Source organism: Embiotoca jacksoni, unplaced genomic scaffold (assembly GCF_022577435.1).
Source record: "Embiotoca jacksoni isolate LCO1_2020_lvr unplaced genomic scaffold, fEmbJac1.0.p SCAF_2, whole genome shotgun sequence".
NCBI lineage: Eukaryota > Metazoa > Chordata > Actinopteri > Embiotocidae > Embiotoca > Embiotoca jacksoni.
Genome location: NW_027185340.1, coordinates 1812582 through 1830070, shown reverse-complemented (window position 1 = coordinate 1830070; position 17489 = coordinate 1812582). Strand labels below are relative to the sequence as shown.

Sequence of the window (17489 nt, the reverse complement as noted above, 5' to 3'; positions counted from 1 at the left end):
TTTATAGTTTTCCAGAAGCTGTTATCATCATTTTGGTCATTATACTGCGTATTACTGCTAGATTAAGGGCATGACACTTGTTGGCTTGTTTGGTGTAATTGGACAAGCAAACCTTTGATCCTATTTGAAACGATAACCATGACATTTAAACAAATGACACTGAAAATTGGCATTTGTACTGATTAACATTTCTATAAAGAAACAAACAGATCAGACACATGGAAAAAGTGAGTATTCCCCTACAGTTATCACACCTTTAAATCAATACGATTATAGTCAGGAGCTCCTGCTGAGGAGGAAACGATAATAACCATCTCTTTCTTCTTTAAACCTCTGACATGAAGAGTCTGTTTTCTTTGTTGTTGAAGTGTGTGGTGTCATCATGCCATCATCCAAAGAGCTCTCTAAGGCTTTCAGAAAAATAAAAGAGGTTGTGGATGTCCACAAATCTGCAGAAGGATTTAAAAAAAAAAAGAAAAAAAAAAGGCCAAATTATTTCAAATATGTTGTAAATCAAAACATTGTAAGGAACATCACCTTCTCTACAAGTTAGTTTTGCCATTTATCCAGGACTGGCCACCAGCAAATTCAGCCCAAGAGCAAACTGTTTGATGCGGAAAAAAACAACCAAAATTTAATCACAGGATTTGCAGGTAACTCTTTTTAGAGGCTTAAACAGCCTTTGCTGTCGGAAAAGAACACCACAGAATAATGTCCTTCAGACAGACAAATAAAAGATGGAGTCGTTTGGCCACATTAATAGGGGCCATGTTTGGCAGCTTTTCATGATGCATGCCACCAGCAAATCCACAAAGCAATGGCTCAATAATAATAAATGGAGGGTTATGGAATAGCCTGCTCAAGACAAAAAAAAAAGCCCAGATTTGGAAGATTGTAATGTTGTGGGCTGATGCAGAGTACATGGAAGAAAAACCTCAAACATCTTGTGACTGAAGGAATTCTGCATGGAAGTGGTTTTGAGACTGATGGACAATTATGCAAAACACCTACAAGAATTCATTCCTGCTAAAAGGGGGCAATAAAAGCTTCTGATGCCAAGAGTGCACTTTTTCCACAGAAGAATATGTCTGGGTGTATTTGTTCAATAATGAAAAAAAGCAATTTTCCTTGTGATGTTGTTCAAGTATATCACCTTTATCTGTAGGTACTGTTTCAAAGAGGAACAAATGTTTGCTTGTTCAAAAATGTTGGAAAAAGTCAACAATTTCAAAGGGATGAACAAATGTAATTGCACAATTGATAGATTATATTATACTGTAGCTCTCCTGCCTTTTTGTTCACAAAAAAAAGATACACAAAAACAAAGGAGGATATGACTGCCAAAGTTCAAAATAAATTTAATGGGGCAATATGACATTTTTACAGTCAGCAGTAACACCAAAACCATCAGACAAATATATTAGTATTGCTATACTTAAAGGCTATAGTATTGCCATTATAAAAAACTTTGACATCTCAGTTGTATGTGTGACAGGCACATTTTTGAGGACCTATTTCTTGTGTGGAACTGTCGACATGGTCTTCAAGGTTTCCCGGTGGCTCACAAAAGACACACACCATTTAACTGTAATGTGTCTGCTTTGATTGCAGACAAGAACTTTTGTTCCATGTCACCCGCATATTTCCTGTCTGTCTGTCATATGTCAGTAAAACCTAAGATGCCAAAAATGAAAATGGCAGTAGTTGATGCCTGGGTGTCAGGATTTGTATTAAAAACTCCCAAGTAAATGTTTCCGTCCTGCAGAGTATGTAAACTCGGTACTTGTTCCTTGACCAAAACAGAACATGGTCTTTGAGTGACAGACAGACCCCGGCATGTAATTCCTTCATATGATAGCGGGTGTGAAAGTGTGTACAAAACTGTCAGGTCACATTTTGTCGGGACCCAGTGCATCACATCAAACTTTAATTAGAGCATAGTTAATGGAAAACATAAGTCATTTAGATTTCATTTCAGTCATTTTGAAGCTCATTTACATGCAGCACCATTATTATGTCTCTCAAAAGCTTTCTGAAAGGAGCGTTTGACAAGCTGATTTAAAAACAGCTTTATAGTTATAGCAACTTTCTCATCGTGTTCCTCAACATTAATTTTTCATCAGAGATATCAGAATGGGGGAAAAAGACAGGACATAAACTATAATGAGTGAATACCACAACTAATGAGGCTTTAGAAGTGAAGAGACATAAAGACCCTGAAACACCTTCGACCATTGTTTGGTCTGTGTGGTCAACAGTGGCCGATATTTATGTGCTGTGCCCGTTGGATCTATTCAGTCCATACGATGATTTTGAATCAGTCGATGTCTGACTGGCTTTTTCAGCCAAGCACGTAAACTCATCCTTTTAATGTGGGTTCTACTTATTTTTGCCCTCAGCTTTTCTTTTCTACCTTCAAACTCCACAAAACACGACGGACTGCCAGCACCAGTACAAAACAAATCAATGTAAAACTTCCCAGCAGCTACAGCTACTGAGCCACATGGTTTAAACGGCCTGGTGTGGCTCTGTAGACATGACAGCAGCAGTCTGTTGGTGCACCGCTTCATTCCAGAAAGAAATGTCTCTACTTTTGGATGATAGCCATAAAATCTTTACATTCAGCATAGTCACACAATAAATCCTAACTTTGGTGATCCTTAAACTTTTCCTTTAGCGCCATCACAAGGTTGACACTGGCTGAGTGAAATTTCTCGACAGCTATCGGAGGGACTGACATGACACGTCATACAGACATTGTGTTATGACGCTTCAAATCATTTGCTATATCTTCCAATTCTCTGTCACTGCTGAAAACAAGCTGCAGGTGGTCCATCACCAGTTTTAAACTTCACCTTTTTTTTTTTTATTATATTTTTGTGGTCTTCCACTGGACCTGTAGAGAAAATGTGAAATAATAACTGTCATAAATATTCTTACATGTAGTATTGTCCTTTGAATGTTTTTCACCTGCACTGAATTAATAAATGCTGCAAAGATATGGAGTTCAAAGGTCATCATAGCAAATCATACTCTTTGATGTTTCTGTTTCTACTATTTAGTCTATTTATATATATATATATATATATATATTTACAAATAATGTAAAATGATTAGCGCCAGCTTTTATGAGTATCCTCAGGCCATTTCTGTGTTCGCATATCCACTAATGAATCTCACTGTTCGAGTTATATTTGCAATTTTATTTAATCCACATGCAAATTAAAACACAACATGGGAAATTTTAACTACTGGACTTTTGCAGTATTTGTTGAATGGATGCAGGGCATTTTTGCAAACTTAATAAATCCATTGCTTGCTTTGTAACATAATGTGTTGTATATAATAGTGTTGTGATATAAACACTGTTAAAAACGTATTCTATAATCTAAACTTTCTAAAAGCATGACAACTGCTATGAAGACATACTTTTTTTTTTTATGCCTGCCTGGACTGGTCGGGTTGAGGAGAGAGCAGGGTGAGAAAAGAACAGCATAGAGAGACAACAAGCAAGAAGCACTGGGTAGGTTGTTATCCAAATGGACTTTCTTGAAGACGGTTCACCTCTCATCCAAAGGTCTCCTCCAAGTCCAGTCGCCTTTGGACAGATTAGATTAACCAGGACCGGTATGAATGGAGACTTCCACCCATATCAATAAACTGGGCTTAATTGTTGGGCTGCAGGATGGCAGTCAAGTCCATCTGGAGCTTTATTTTTTATTAAAGAATAATAATTAATAATAATAATAATAATAATAATTAATTTCCCCACGCACATGTTTACAACTGAGAGTTTAGTTTAATCCCTGTGACGCTAACAAGTCCAGAGCCGGTTCCAGCGGAGGCCCAACGGAGAGCTCCTGTTCCTGGCTGTTCTCTCGGCGGACACTCCCCCCTCCGGACTCACACACACACACACACACTCACACACACACACACACTCACACACACACACACACACACTCACACACACACACACGCGTAAAGCCAGCAGGACCGTGGTGCTCCGCTGCAGGCTGGAAACAGCACGGCTCGCCTGCCAAGGTAAACACACCTTCGCCGTCCAGCGCGGAGCTGTTACTCATTCACTCTGCAGACTCATTAGTTATTCAGCGTCGCTCTGGTTGTTAAAAAAAAGAAAAGAAAAGAAAAGAAAAGAAAAAAGTCCGAAGAAAGTTGAACTCGGTCTGTTAGCTGCTGCTTTAGCCTCACGAGCTAGCGGCTACTTAAAGTTAGCTGGTGTTGCGACATCGCTGATATGTTTCTGCACGAAGTTATTTAGGAAATGAAACGTCGAGTTTTCACGGTGCAGCTGTTGGTTCAACACGGGTCTGAACAACGCCTCAAAAAACAGACTCAAGTTGTTGAGGCTTGCTAGTTGGAGTTAGCCTCCTTCAGCATGGTGTAGCCTGGTTCAGCCTCCTTCAGCCTGGTTCAGTCTCCTTCAGCCTGGTGCAGCCTCCTTCAGCATGGTGCAGCCTGGTTCAGCCTCCTTCAGCATGGTGCAGCCTCCTTCAGCCTCCTTCAGCCTGGTTCAGTCTCCTTCAGCCTCCTTCAGCCTGGTTCAGTCTCCTTCAGCATGGTGCAGCCTCCTTCAGCCTCCTTCAGCATGGTGCAGCCTCCTTCAGCCTGGTTCAGTCTCCTTCAGCCTCCTTCAGCCTGGTTCAGTCTCCTTCAGCCTCCTTCAGCCTGGTTCAGTCTCCTTCAGCCTCCTTCAGCATGGTTCAGTCTCCTTCAGCATGGTGCAGCCTCCTTCAGTCTCCTTCAGCATGGTGCAGCCTCCTTCAGCCTCCTTCAGCCTGGTGCAGCCTCCTTCAGCCTGGTTCAGTCTCCTTCAGCATGGTTCAGTCTCCTTCAGCCTGGTTCAGTCTCCTTCAGCATGGTGCAGCCTCCTTCAGCCTGGTTCAGCCTGGTGCAGCCTCCTTCAGCCTGGTTCAGTCTCCTTCAGCCTCCTTCAGCCTGGTTCAGTCTCCTTCAGCCTCCTTCAGCCTGGTTCAGTCTCCTTCAGCCTCCTTCAGCATGGTTCAGTCTCCTTCAGCATGGTGCAGCCTCCTTCAGTCTCCTTCAGCATGGTGCAGCCTCCTTCAGCCTCCTTCAGCCTGGTGCAGCCTCCTTCAGCCTGGTTCAGTCTCCTTCAGCATGGTTCAGTCTCCTTCAGCCTGGTTCAGTCTCCTTCAGCCTGGTTCAGTCTCCTTCAGCCTGGTTCAGTCTCCTTCAGCATGGTGCAGCCTCCTTCAGCCTGGTTCAGCCTGGTGCAGCCTCCTTCAGCCTGGTTCAGTCTCCTTCAGCATGGTGCAGCCTCCTTCAGCCTCCTTCAGCCTGGTTCAGCCTCCTTCAGCCTGGTTCAGCCTGGCTCAGCCTCCTGTTTCATTGCACAACATTATGCTGAAATACAAACTTGAACATATCAGAAGAATCTTCGTAACTTCTTGCGTTTAAAGTCGCCGCAGCGACTCTTAACGCTGAACCAACACGGTGGACTTTATTCCCCGAAGGCTGCGTTATGCTGGATTATTCGCAGCTCGGTGTATTTTAATATGTCTGACTGAGATTAACTGAGTGTATATTCACGGCTCATCAATGCTGTCAACAGGTGGAGAGGAAATCTGCGAGAGGAAATCAGAGGAGGTTCCCAGTGAGAGAACAACCTCCACTCCCTGCGCAGCACCATGGGGGCTGTGGTGTCACGGTGGAGGGTTCGTATTCAAACCTCTTCTGACTCTTTCTTTATTCCTGCTGTTGCACAGATTGCATCACCGCAGTTAGCTGGCATTAGTTCAGATGTTTCAACTTGTAGGTTTAATAAGCTCGCTTCAGTATACCGACTTGTGCTCCCCATCGGCGTGCGCACGTTTAGAGAAGTTATATCGCCAACAACAGCACGAGAAAATGTGCCGAAGTGAGAAGAAGAAAACAGGAAGTTCAGAGTATTCAGGGAAGTTTCTGGCAAAGACGAAGCCTGTTTTTAACTCTGACTCTGAAAATGTTTGTCTTCCAGGTGAAACCATCGACTGTGGAGATTTTGGAAGCAATTGACAAGGTATGCAAAATTCCCACAACACATCAAATACATACTCTTAATGTTTTACAACATTTACTGTCTCTCCTTCTTTGTGGCACAAAACAAGAAGCCAATAAATTGGGACAATATCATCACATTTCATGTTATCAAGGATAAGCAGACAAAACCATGAACAATGAACATCACTGCATTGAAAGAGGAATTTTTGCAGATAGACTTTTACTTTTTTCAAAATGTAATTAGTAACACACACGAACTCATTCAGAGTTATTTTATAATAAATCCCTTAAACTTAGTCTGCGGTCACAATTTGGGTGTTCAGTACTTAAAGGTGAAACATAGTTTATTACAACTTTTATTTAGTTTCTGTGGGAAAGGAAAAGAGTCAGAAAGTTTTGCCAGATTAAACCACATAAATCCAGATTATTCTTACAACACGGCTGCGTAGTTTGTTGATATGCATGTGCCCACTTGAGACTTTTCTTTTTATATAGAAAGAATATCGAGGGCGTGTTTAAGCGTGCATCTTTTGACCGGAGCAAACGTAGTCGGTGTCGGTGACTTCCGAATCAGCTCCTCGTTTGCTGAGTGATTCGGGCTTTACTGCTCCTCTGCAGCTAAGCTGGCGTCGGGCTATTTTCAGCACCCCGTCCTTGAAGCGCGGATCACATGATGTCTTCCCGTCGGGTGGAGTTGAAGTTTGGGAAGCGATGGGCGTTTGGCTTTTTTAAATTTATTTATTTATTTTTGTTTTGTTTTGTTTGTTTCTCCTACAAAATTCCTGTCATCTATTATGATAGGATTTTTTTTTCTTCACACATACGAAGACAAACGTGAACGATACGCTGTCAGGCTGAATCACTTCAGTTCATCCGGTGCTCGGAGTGACACTCACACATGTTCCAGGAGAGGCTCTCCTCCTGGTTACCAGCTATTCTTGGATCGGGTCGTCTGTCAGCAGTCTAAAGCAGTTGCGTAACATTTCCATTTCAAAACATTGCATTGAAATATAGTAATGACTCACACGAGTTAGTGGGCTTTCTAACGCTAAGAGGGAAGTCTAATCAGACCAAAACGTTGACTTGGAGTACTCCCTTTAGGTAATGCCCAGGTTGGCTCATGCTTCTCTGTTGTGTGGTGTCCTTGAAGCTGAACTGACAACCCAAACAGAATTTTCCCTCCATTTGCATCTGTATAACAACACCATCCATATACGGCATGGAGAGACGTGTTATGAGGGCAGTGGCAAGAACACTGAATTTGCAGTATGAATTACCGGGCCGCAAGTAAGAAGAAAAAAACAACAACAACTGTTTAAATATTCTTGGTGCTCTGTTACCTCTTGCAGTGGTTCTCAACTTGTCTAGCCTCGGGGTCCACATATTTCCTCAGTCATTAAGGCCTCACCCACATTTTAGAAATGTTTTGAGCCAATCCGGTTGACTTCACAAAACATCGTGCAGTAATACACATTGCCTTCATGTTAAAAAAATAAATAAAAATAAAAGATATGGCCCAAAAATGACAAGAGGAATAAAAAAAGTAATTAAAAAAAACGGAAGACATTATTGAACAGCAGGAATATAAGCTTAAGTTTAAACTAGTAATAATCATCAAGTTTCAAGCATGTCAAATGGACTGTATGAAATATAATCAGACTTATCCAATCCTCACCCTGTTTACTAATGAGAGCTAACTACTAATGTGCGATGTTGGTACTTCAACGACAACCCCGGCAGGAAAAGGCTACCGCACGCACGCTGCCTCATGGGAAATATATGACTTTCAAAGTAAAAGGGCAGCAGCAAAGGCTCTATTGATTGGCGACCCACCTGTGTGGACGCTCTACCCTGATGTTTCAAGTCACGTCAAATAGTTATTTTCCGCAGGGGTGTCTACTACGCTGAAATTGTTTTCTAAAATATTTGAAATAATACAGGATGACGGCCCAGTCCTACTGGAAAAAGCCTTTTGTGAAACTTAAAGTCTTCTAGTCCTATAAGGTCCAAATATGTGTTAAACAATGACAGTTATTCTCATGACACTTGTGTTGATTGCAGTTTGAATGGAAGATGGTTTCAGCAGGAACTCTCGTATTAATAGGATCATATTTCGGTACTAAGATAATTCTCATTCATTTGTTTTGTCCCAGGACATCCAGGTTCTTGAGGAATACGGGGAGAAGTATCAACGGCAGCTGAAGATATGGATCGGACGGCTGCTTCTCTACTCGTCTCTTCTCTACTTGATCACTTGCATAGTTGTGTATTCCTGGTGCCTCCCTGAACTCTTCATGGGACGGCTCATATTGTCTCTTCCCTTTGTAATATTTCCATTTTTGTAAGTATACAAGATAATTGATGACATTTTCACGATGATGTACCCAAACAACACATTTATTTCCTCCTTTTCTTTTCAGTGTGTGGTTACTTCGAAAAATGCTTATAGTTATTTTTTCAAGACGAACTGAAAAAAATAGTAAGTTACTTTTTGCTGTTGATACACAAGTTACATTAGAATTTTTTTTTATGTTCAAACTGATGTTGAAGTTTTGCATTTTAATTTTTTTCAGATGAAAAATTAGAGGATCTTACGTCACAAAAAAGGAAAATAGTAAGTGAGGTTTTCATGTTTGTCCAGTTGATCATTGATGCAGCATTTTGTAGCCTGATATTTGCTAATCTAGGATCTGTGCGGACAACATTTGATTGGTACAATGATATAACCCAGTAAACCACTCGGCTAATGTCACTTTAATTAATAGCATTTAGTATCGGAAAGAAATAAATCTGAGAAATTGCTTGTCATCCTCTGTCAAGTCTAATAACTTTCAATAATTAGGGCTGATGGATTTTCACACTCTCCATTATCGAAGTAGTGAATGTAATTATTCTTCATATTATATGTAAACATCTAGAAATAATCTGTATTTATTTTAAATGAAGATGTACCATTTACTGAAGTAACTTTATTATGCCCTTTCTCAGTCACTTGCAATGTTATCGGAGGTGATATTAATACGTGTTTATAAATTCCTATTAATTACACCAGATGATGATTGAATAATTACTCAGGAATTGAGCTGTTAATATAGGAATTTTTTGTACAAAACCTGCCTACCTCAGATTTAATGTTTTATTTTTCCCCAGCTTGAAGAAGTTATGGAAACTGAGACGTATAAAAACGCCAAGATGATTCTGGAGAGATTTGATCCTGACTCCAAGAAGAAAATTGTGAGTTTTTGGTTTTAACTTTGTAATGTAAATCAAATCATCTAATTGTGTTGCTTTTCTGCCGTCCAACATTAAATCATGCTCTCGTGCTCTCTCGTTATCTGTATGAAGGAACTTGAATCCACTCCACTTGGACCTCAGATGACTCCAAAACCAGGACAAGGTAGCTGAGGTTTGAATGCTCTGAAGCAGACGGCATCGTTTGCTCTACTTCTACTTTTCTTACTATTGTTAAGCAACCTGCTACGTTTTCTCTGTTAGAGCTTCGCCAGCGCAATGTCATCCCAAAGACCCCCCTGGTGGCGGTGAATCCTGCAAGCGGTGCTGCTGCCCGCCCTCCCCTTGCCTCTGGGCCCACCTATCCTGGACGATCTTCCCACTCTGCTCCAGGTGGACCCCCAGAGAGGAGCCTGTCAGCTATGGCTGCTCAGCAGAGCTTGATGAGGAAGCCCGTGACCCCTGGAACACCTGTTCCAGGAGTCGGTGAGTTACCTGCACACAGGGGGACCAGATCATAATGTGGTCGATTAAGGTGTGATTTACTCTTCGCTGGCTCTGTGTCCCCAGTTGCTCAAAGCTCTGCGGTTTGTGTTGTCAGTACGCCTGTGGTATGTTATATAGAAGTTGTAATGAACAGTTGTAGGAATGTATGATTAAAATATCTTACTAAAAGGTCCAACCTTTCTTGAACAAGTATATCATCGTGAACTAAGATACTAATTTTATGATCCAGTAAACGTTTTATTTATAAGAGGATTTGATACTTTACATTTTTGGCTGCTTTAAAGATAAAAAAAAAAAAAAATTGCCAGCCAACAAGATGAAAAACTTTTCATAGAGCAGTTGTTTTATATGGAAGACATCTGTTGAGCATAGAGGTATTGAATATTCAATAGGAATTATTTCTGGACTATGAACACTCAATAATAAAAAAAAAATGCAAATAAGTGCAAACAGTGAAGGAAATGTGCTCGTCGGGTCGGCGAGGCTGCATGCTGTAATTGCCATGTGGAATGCCAACTGTGAGGTATGCGTGATGCAGGATTACATTAACTATGATTAATTAGCCAGACCTGCGTTTGTTCTCTGGGCAATGGTGGTGGAATCTCACTAAATGTCTTTTAATGCTTGGTGAAATTGCCTTTGGCATTGGGAACGCCTCACAAATGGTTTACATGACTTGATGTTATCACCTGCTTCTGCCGAAAATTGAAAGTGAAAAGCAATTTGATACGAAGAGTCACCACAGAGTTTCCATATGTTGGTAAATTAATAACCAGCAGGATACTGAGACTCTTGCCAAGTCTCACAGAAATGACCAGTCATCTTCCTATGATTGCTCTTGATGTTAGATTATATTAATTACTACTCGCCAACGCAGCAGGGATTTGGGACGTGCTTTGCAAGTGAGATCTGGTGTAAAGTCATTAAGAAAAAGGGGGCAGGCTTTTGTGAAATTAATCACGGTTTGTGCAACAAACTGTTTCACAGAGCTGCGACTGGAAGCAGCGCCAGTTTATGGACGTTTGTATTCAAGACAGCAGAGCGTGTCTAACCAATGCTGTGCTTTAACAGGGATGCACCCCCCAGGGCCCCCTCTGGCCAGACCCGTGTTCCCCAGAGAAAGAGGTGCTGTGGACAGAGTCGTTGAGTATCTCGTCGGAGACGGACCTCAGAACAGGTACCGAACCTCTTCTGGAAAATGAAAACAATCCTGTTTTTTTTTTTTTAGTCCTACATTTGAATATGTGCTGTTCGGGGTTGTCACTTTTTCCCAAATTTTAATTCAAACGAATATAAAATTCCAATTCCAACACCCGTTCTCGCTTCATTTCACTTCCTGCTACTTCTTTTTATGTCCCCCAATCATTTCTCATAAAAATTGTTTTATGTGAAATGGTGCTCAAGTTTCAGGTGAAACATCAAACTGCTGCTCATAAATACACGTCTAACTCGAATGCTGATTTTGATCGAGCGGTGAAATTTGTAACGCGTACTCGTTCGTGTTAAACCGTCCTCCTTCTCCGGGCACGGCGCGGCGCCTCCTACGTGCGCAACAGGAAGCAGTGTTGTAATGTCTTTCTTCAAACATTTTGCGGCGCGTATAGGCTGTAAATTTTGAATTTGAACGGGCCGTTGCAGTTCAAATGTTATTACGTTCGAATTTCACATAAAAAGCGACAGCCCCGGTGCACGCTATATATTCAGTACTTTCTTATGCAAATGAGATAAAATGCTGTAATGATGAACAACTACAATTACTTAATTTGATAGAAACCTGGCAGATGTATTGCTGGTAAGGTTACTGTCACAATGTAGAAAACCTCCCGCTTGTGCTCCATTTGCGCTCCGGATACCGTTAACGCACTTATGAACAAATTATTTTCACGTCATCTAATGCCAGGTCACTCACTGTATGCTGCCCTCACTCCGATTGTCTTTGCTTTTCTTCGTAGATACGCTCTCGTATGTCAGCAGTGTCTGTCCCATAACGGCATGGCATTAAAAGAAGAATTTGAATACATCGGTAAGACTTTGGGAGTCACAACACTCTTTTGTCAGTCTCCATCAAACACTGTGCCTTCATTTGCCCTCTAGCATTTGGCAGCACAGTATATCATGTGGCTCTTAAATGCTTCTGCCACCACCAACTCCTGTAAGCAAAAACAGAAACAAGATTGAATATGCAAAGTGGCGCCGCACATCAATCTGAAATGTTTATGCATCTCCGGCATTTTTGTCATTGGTTCATATTCATGTATATTAATCTACGTCTGCTTCAGAATGTATTAGCGTGGTCACATAAACTATATGTACGGTGTTTTTATTCGTCCCGTTTCAGCCTTCCGATGTGCATATTGTTATTTCTTGAACCCCGCGAGGAAGACGAGGCCTCAGGCACCGAGACTCTCCGAGGTCACCGGTGAACCGAAGGTGTCGTCTGAGGCGCCCTTACCGTCGGCCGCTGCTGACGTAGAAGACGACCAATATCTTTTAGGTGATAAATGACTCTAAAGCGGGTTTTGTCCACACAACAACGTTAGCATTTAACCAATATTAATAGATTTGAAAATACAATTTTAGAATTTAATTTATAAAATAAAATTCTGTTGCACACATATACAGTTGTATTTATTCCTTCTTTTCCTCGTCTTTAAAAAATAAATAAATAAATATATATAAATATATTTTTATATTTATATACATACATACACTTGTCTCTAATTATCAGGGAAAACCAAGCTTGCCGATGTCCCTGATGAAACGGATACCCAGGAGCCGGGCACACCAACAGCCTCGGAGCCCAGCTCTGCGTCAGACAGCCACAACACCCCAGAGTCACAAGACCTGCCCTCGGAGAAATCTGACAGCGAGCAAGATTTGTCTGCCATGGAAGTGGAATAAAAACAGCGGAGTGGTGAATTCAACACAAGTCAGGCTGGAGTTTATTTTTGACTTTGAAGAAATTGCGATAACAGTTAGCTTCTAAGTAAACGCCGCAAGTTAGAATAGCACAATAACAAACCAGCTGTTAATGTGGTTTTTCAACTTGCTGAATATCCTTTCTTTTGAGAGTTGCTTTTATAGTTCCAGCAATAGTAGTGAACTAAATATTGAATTGCATAGCACTAGAGTTTGGTAGCATGTGCCAAACACCACTTTTTCCAGTGTGACGGCCACAACAGAGCTGTAAGGATTGGGATGAATCCAGGTTGTTCTTGATGTTGTGAAGCAGTAGTCTTACGTGTTTTCTTTCTTTTCCATATTTTATTTGTTTTTGACTGAATTCCTGACATTATTCTATTTTAGTTCATGGGAAACTGTTGGAACGAATCAAATTTTTTTGGGGAAATTTGTATTTATGGGAAATTATTTATAAATATTTTTCTATGTTGCTGCACCTTTCATGACCGTATCAACTGGAGTACTCCAGCACAGAGGTGCTATCATGTTTACACATCCACAGTACCACAATAGGAATGCACAGTGCGGCATGTATTTATTGCTGAAAGCAGATTTATGTCAGTACTGTGCACCTGCCCTAAGTGCCTTTTTATATTTGAAGTCTCTGCTTCAGAGTGTTGTTGGTAAAAAAAAAACCAATCTATTTGCATAAAGACAATGACATCCTTCAACTGTTTTCACTCTTAAATGACAATATCCGTTTGCTGAATGTATGAATTTCTGTCTGTATAAATAATACAAAATAAACATTTGAGACCATCTGTTTACATGTGCGCTCTCGGTCACATTAATCTGGATTTGTGATTTTTTTTTTTTTTTTTTTTTTACACATCAGGAAAGTACAATTAATTCGTTATATATTTTAAAAGATTCCACATCAACATATCGTGAGCAGCCATGCTAACACCAGCTCCTGTGTATTTCTGTTACCTGCATTGTGTCTTATTGGTTGTGTTTTAGATTGGTGCCCAGGTTCTTCCGTGTCCAGCTGCTCACCGAGACCCATATTTAAACAGTCCGTTTTCATTAGCAGGCCAATTTTAGCTTGTGATCATTTTATTTTAGCTCATTGATCATTTCAGACAGTGTAAGATAATGCCGCTGACACGCAGCCTGACCAGTCTTGATTGCTTGACCCTCTTCATTTGCAACAAGAAAGTCATTGCGGCTCCAAACTTGCTCTCTGCCGCCACACGACCCTTTTCCCCTGAAGATACACCATAAACTATCGGGGAGGTCAACATCCCACGTCTTCTATGGGTTTTGATAATGTATGTTTACAGAGACGTGACCTCCGGGGCGTTGTAATGCATCAATGTGACACCGACAGTAACGCCTGATTCCACCGCATGCTGTTTGAGGTTGACCTCTGACAAGAGCCGAACAGGGGGAAAAAAATGGGACATCAATAGGACAAGGTTTGGATGTTTTCACACCACTGGGAGGTTGTTCAGTATACATAGCTGCACATATGTACATCATCATAAGTAATATATTGCAAAAGAAATCTGCGCTGTGTGGTTTGAAAATGTGTGTTTGGAGTAATGTTTCGAATTCAACAGCACTGAATCATCTTTTGACAGTTTGCACTTCACAGTCAGTGGAATTATTGGTGTGCAAGGTTTTCAACTCCACGTCTGGTTTTCTGTTTGTCTGGTCCTTCTTAATGCATGAAGACTTTCACAGACAGATAAATGATCACAAAGAGAATAGTAAAATTGTTTTTTCGACAGTAGTTAAACATCTTTGCCCTTAAAGGTATTACAGTTACTCTGGCACCTGCATTTGTGCGGCGTGATGATTTTTATCGGGTGGCAAATTGAAGGCCTGTTTAGGCACAATCAATATTTGGGATGGCCCTTCAGCTATCTGATTTTCACTGTAGATGTCATAGTCTGCACCTAATTGACCACCATCTCAACCTATTATGTGAACAATTCAGAGGAATGCTGCTTCCATAATGTGAAATCCAAAGATACACTCACAGGGTTTTGTGTCCAATCGTCCAAACATTCAAAGGATTACATCTGGATTGCTAGCATGGAAAGACTAATTGATTTTCAAGGATGAAAAATGACACACAAAGCCCTGGTGCCAAGGTAATTTTGAGCAAGCAATGAAAATGTACAGTGTCGCTGTCCCAGGGTTCATAGTTCTTTTCATCCTCATCTCTCACATGTGCAGTCGAGGCCTCCTGACTTAAATTTATACTGATCTTTTATTTATACCCAGAAAAAATGGCAGATAAGAAACATAAGTGTTCTTGATATTGTGTTTTGTCATATCTAGCAGCCAAAGATTGAAATCCTGCGAAACAATTTTCTGAAGAAATGAAAGAGCGTGCCCTCCTGAACCCTGGAGGAAAATAACCCCACGGTGCGAGGCGGAATATGAAACAGAGGCACAGAATAAGTAAAATAGACAAGTGCACCAGGCTTGTCACTTTTCCATTTGCTGCCCCCGAGTGTGAGCACTTCAGAATTCTCCTCATCTCGGCTAAGACCTTCATCGTTATGCTCTATCTACTGTACTGAATACGAAAAAAGTACCATATCAGACAAAGGTAATAAGGAAGGGAGTTTTACAGATTTACTGTGTTTCTGTCAGTCACAAAGAAAAATGCAACAGGAAGAACAACAAAGTCATAAATAAACAGAACAAGCCGTTGTGCACTGGAGACAAAGTGGAAAATGCTGAGAAGAGTGTCACAGAAGTAGTTAACATGGTTGTGATGTTAGACATCACCACTGGCTCTTGACAACAGCATCATTACACAGTAATAAGAGCACAATCTCCTTCAGAGAAGCATTAAAATCAAATTAGATAATACAAGTGCTTGGCTTGATGAGCTGCGAGGGGTGACGGCTCCCGAGTAGTGGATCTCTGGTTATTACTGCCGAGCTCTTTAGGTGATCGGGCTTGAATTGCCACTTGACAAAGCTTTCCACAAAAGGTCATCAGCTTCCAAGAAATTTGTTTCTTGTTTTTTATTTTTAATTCAAGCCATTTGAAACCTACACACACTCAGATGGATGGGTTCCCCCCCCCACCTCCCACCCCACTCCCCCATCCCCCTCATTCTATCTGTCAAATCATTGCATGCTGTTGAATGCATGATGCTGCGGCAATAAACCGCTGTGTTGTGGTTTATACCAGAGTGACATTCAGGGATCAGAGAGCATTGTCATTCTCTGTCCTATCTTGAACTCATTATACCACTGAGCGATGGCATCTGTTAGAGCGGCGATACAGTTTGACAGTTATGACTACCTTAAATATGCCACACAGTTTTAGGGAGACTGCACGTAAACATCTCATATCAAAACCGACTAAACTTAAAATGAAGCTACTAGAATCCCATTCCTCCACAGTACTGGAGTTTATTTGGTTGTTTCTTTTAATGTTTCTGCACATACATAATTTTGTGCTTGACAACTTATATATTGATTAATTTAATAAAGTGTCAGGGTAGGAACATCCCCAGGGAATCAATACCGTAAAACAAGGTTAACCTAAATCTACAAGTACTGTCGTATATGCTGGATAATAATACATTTTTAGAGCACAATCAAGCCACCAAAATTAACTTCATGAATGTGGAGCGTATTTTTGAGGAAGGCCTATGAAGAAACCACAAAAAGGAGAAGAAATGGAAGGCTAAAACAACACACCCATTCCACTACTTCTTGTGGAAATCATACAAAGCATCCTGCAGGCAGCAGGTTCATTTTATAGCTTCATCTATTACCACACTGTCATTGTTAATTGTCTTCTTTTTACCTCTGCAGGATTCTCCAAATTGGTCCTATCGAATGTGACAGGAGGAAGAGCATTAAGCATCTGACAAGATGATATCTAAGTTCAATTTCCTACTCCTCACCTGATTTATACCTGCAGCAGATCATTTTCCTTTCTGTCATAAAGACCTCTATAAATCAGTGGTGCTTATGGAAGCACTACAGAACAGGGTCCCTGGATTTGTATCCCCTGTGTTTGCTATTAGGAAGCCATTACAGCCACATTTTCCTCCTTCAAACAAAAATGATCAAATCTAATACTGGCAAGATTAGAGAGATAAAGAGAGAAAGGGCTGGCTGAGCTGTTCAGCACAGTCCCCGATCTAAACAATATGCTCTAAACTCAATAAAAACAGGGCTTTTTGCTGGTGACACCATTATCCATCTGTTTGGACAAAATTGCTGTATCATGGTATAAATCTGCGATACAAGTGACATATCCTCTAAAATAAAAGGGAACATTAACTGCTCTATCTTCTAGAGGCCATGGGACTAGCTGGCTATAAGCTCAGTCAAGTGTGATGGCAGTTATACTGTGTTTTACTAGACTGCAGACAATTATACTTTGCTCCTCTCCCCTAAGAAGACAAACTGCCATGGCTTCAACTGAAATGATTTCAAATAGATTTTCCAAAATGTCTGTCGCCAGATTGCTTCCATACATTATTTCACTTAAATGGAGAGAAAAAAAAGAGGGAGCAAATCCACAAATCAATCACAACAGCCCACTTTACCAGATGGAAAGACGAGAGCTTTCAGCGTGCGAGTGTGCGTGTGTGTTTCGTAGACCTGCAGAGAAGGACAGTTATGGGATGTGCACGGTCCTGTCTCTCTTATGTGTCTCACTCATTTTGAAGGATGACATGGTGTATCTATTTTCAGTGGCGAAGCTGGCAGTGCTGTAAGAGTGGAATAATGTATAATGAACTGACCCGCAGACTACCGGCTAGTTCAAAACATCTAGTTAATCAA

At 40.9% G+C, this 17489-nt stretch overlaps 1 protein-coding gene across 2 annotated transcripts; it reads left to right on the top strand.

Annotated features, from left to right (window-relative positions):
• Nucleotides 1-3953: 3953 nt before the first annotated feature.
• Nucleotides 3954-13511, top strand: lnpa (limb and neural patterns a). 2 transcript variants are annotated; one of them, XM_069153849.1, is made up of 13 exons: nucleotides 3954-4044; nucleotides 5594-5696; nucleotides 5999-6040; nucleotides 8175-8362; nucleotides 8442-8500; nucleotides 8595-8635; nucleotides 9172-9255; nucleotides 9367-9418; nucleotides 9517-9738; nucleotides 10831-10936; nucleotides 11712-11782; nucleotides 12098-12253; nucleotides 12488-13511. In XM_069153849.1, the coding sequence occupies exons 2-13, from the start codon at nucleotides 5670-5672 to the stop codon at nucleotides 12658-12660; spliced, it is 1221 nt and encodes a 406-aa protein (XP_069009950.1). In that variant the 5' UTR covers nucleotides 3954-4044; nucleotides 5594-5669; the 3' UTR covers nucleotides 12661-13511. The 2 variants fall into 2 exon arrangements, with proteins under 2 accessions (XP_069009950.1, XP_069009951.1); XM_069153850.1 differs by lacking the exon at nucleotides 3954-4044 and adding an exon at nucleotides 4093-4185.
• The last annotated feature ends 3978 nt before the right edge of the window (nucleotides 13512-17489 follow it).

Bases quoted from the DNA above. Each gene is read 5' to 3' on its own strand.
- lnpa (XM_069153849.1), top strand. From the start codon at position 5,670: ATGGGGGCTGTGGTGTCACGGTGGAGG. The intron at 8,501-8,594 runs GTAAGTTACTTT...AATTTTTTTCAG, and splicing joins AAGACGAACTGAAAAAAATA to ATGAAAAATTAGAGGATCTT. The intron at 12,254-12,487 runs GTGATAAATGAC...TCTAATTATCAG, and splicing joins AGACGACCAATATCTTTTAG to GGAAAACCAAGCTTGCCGAT.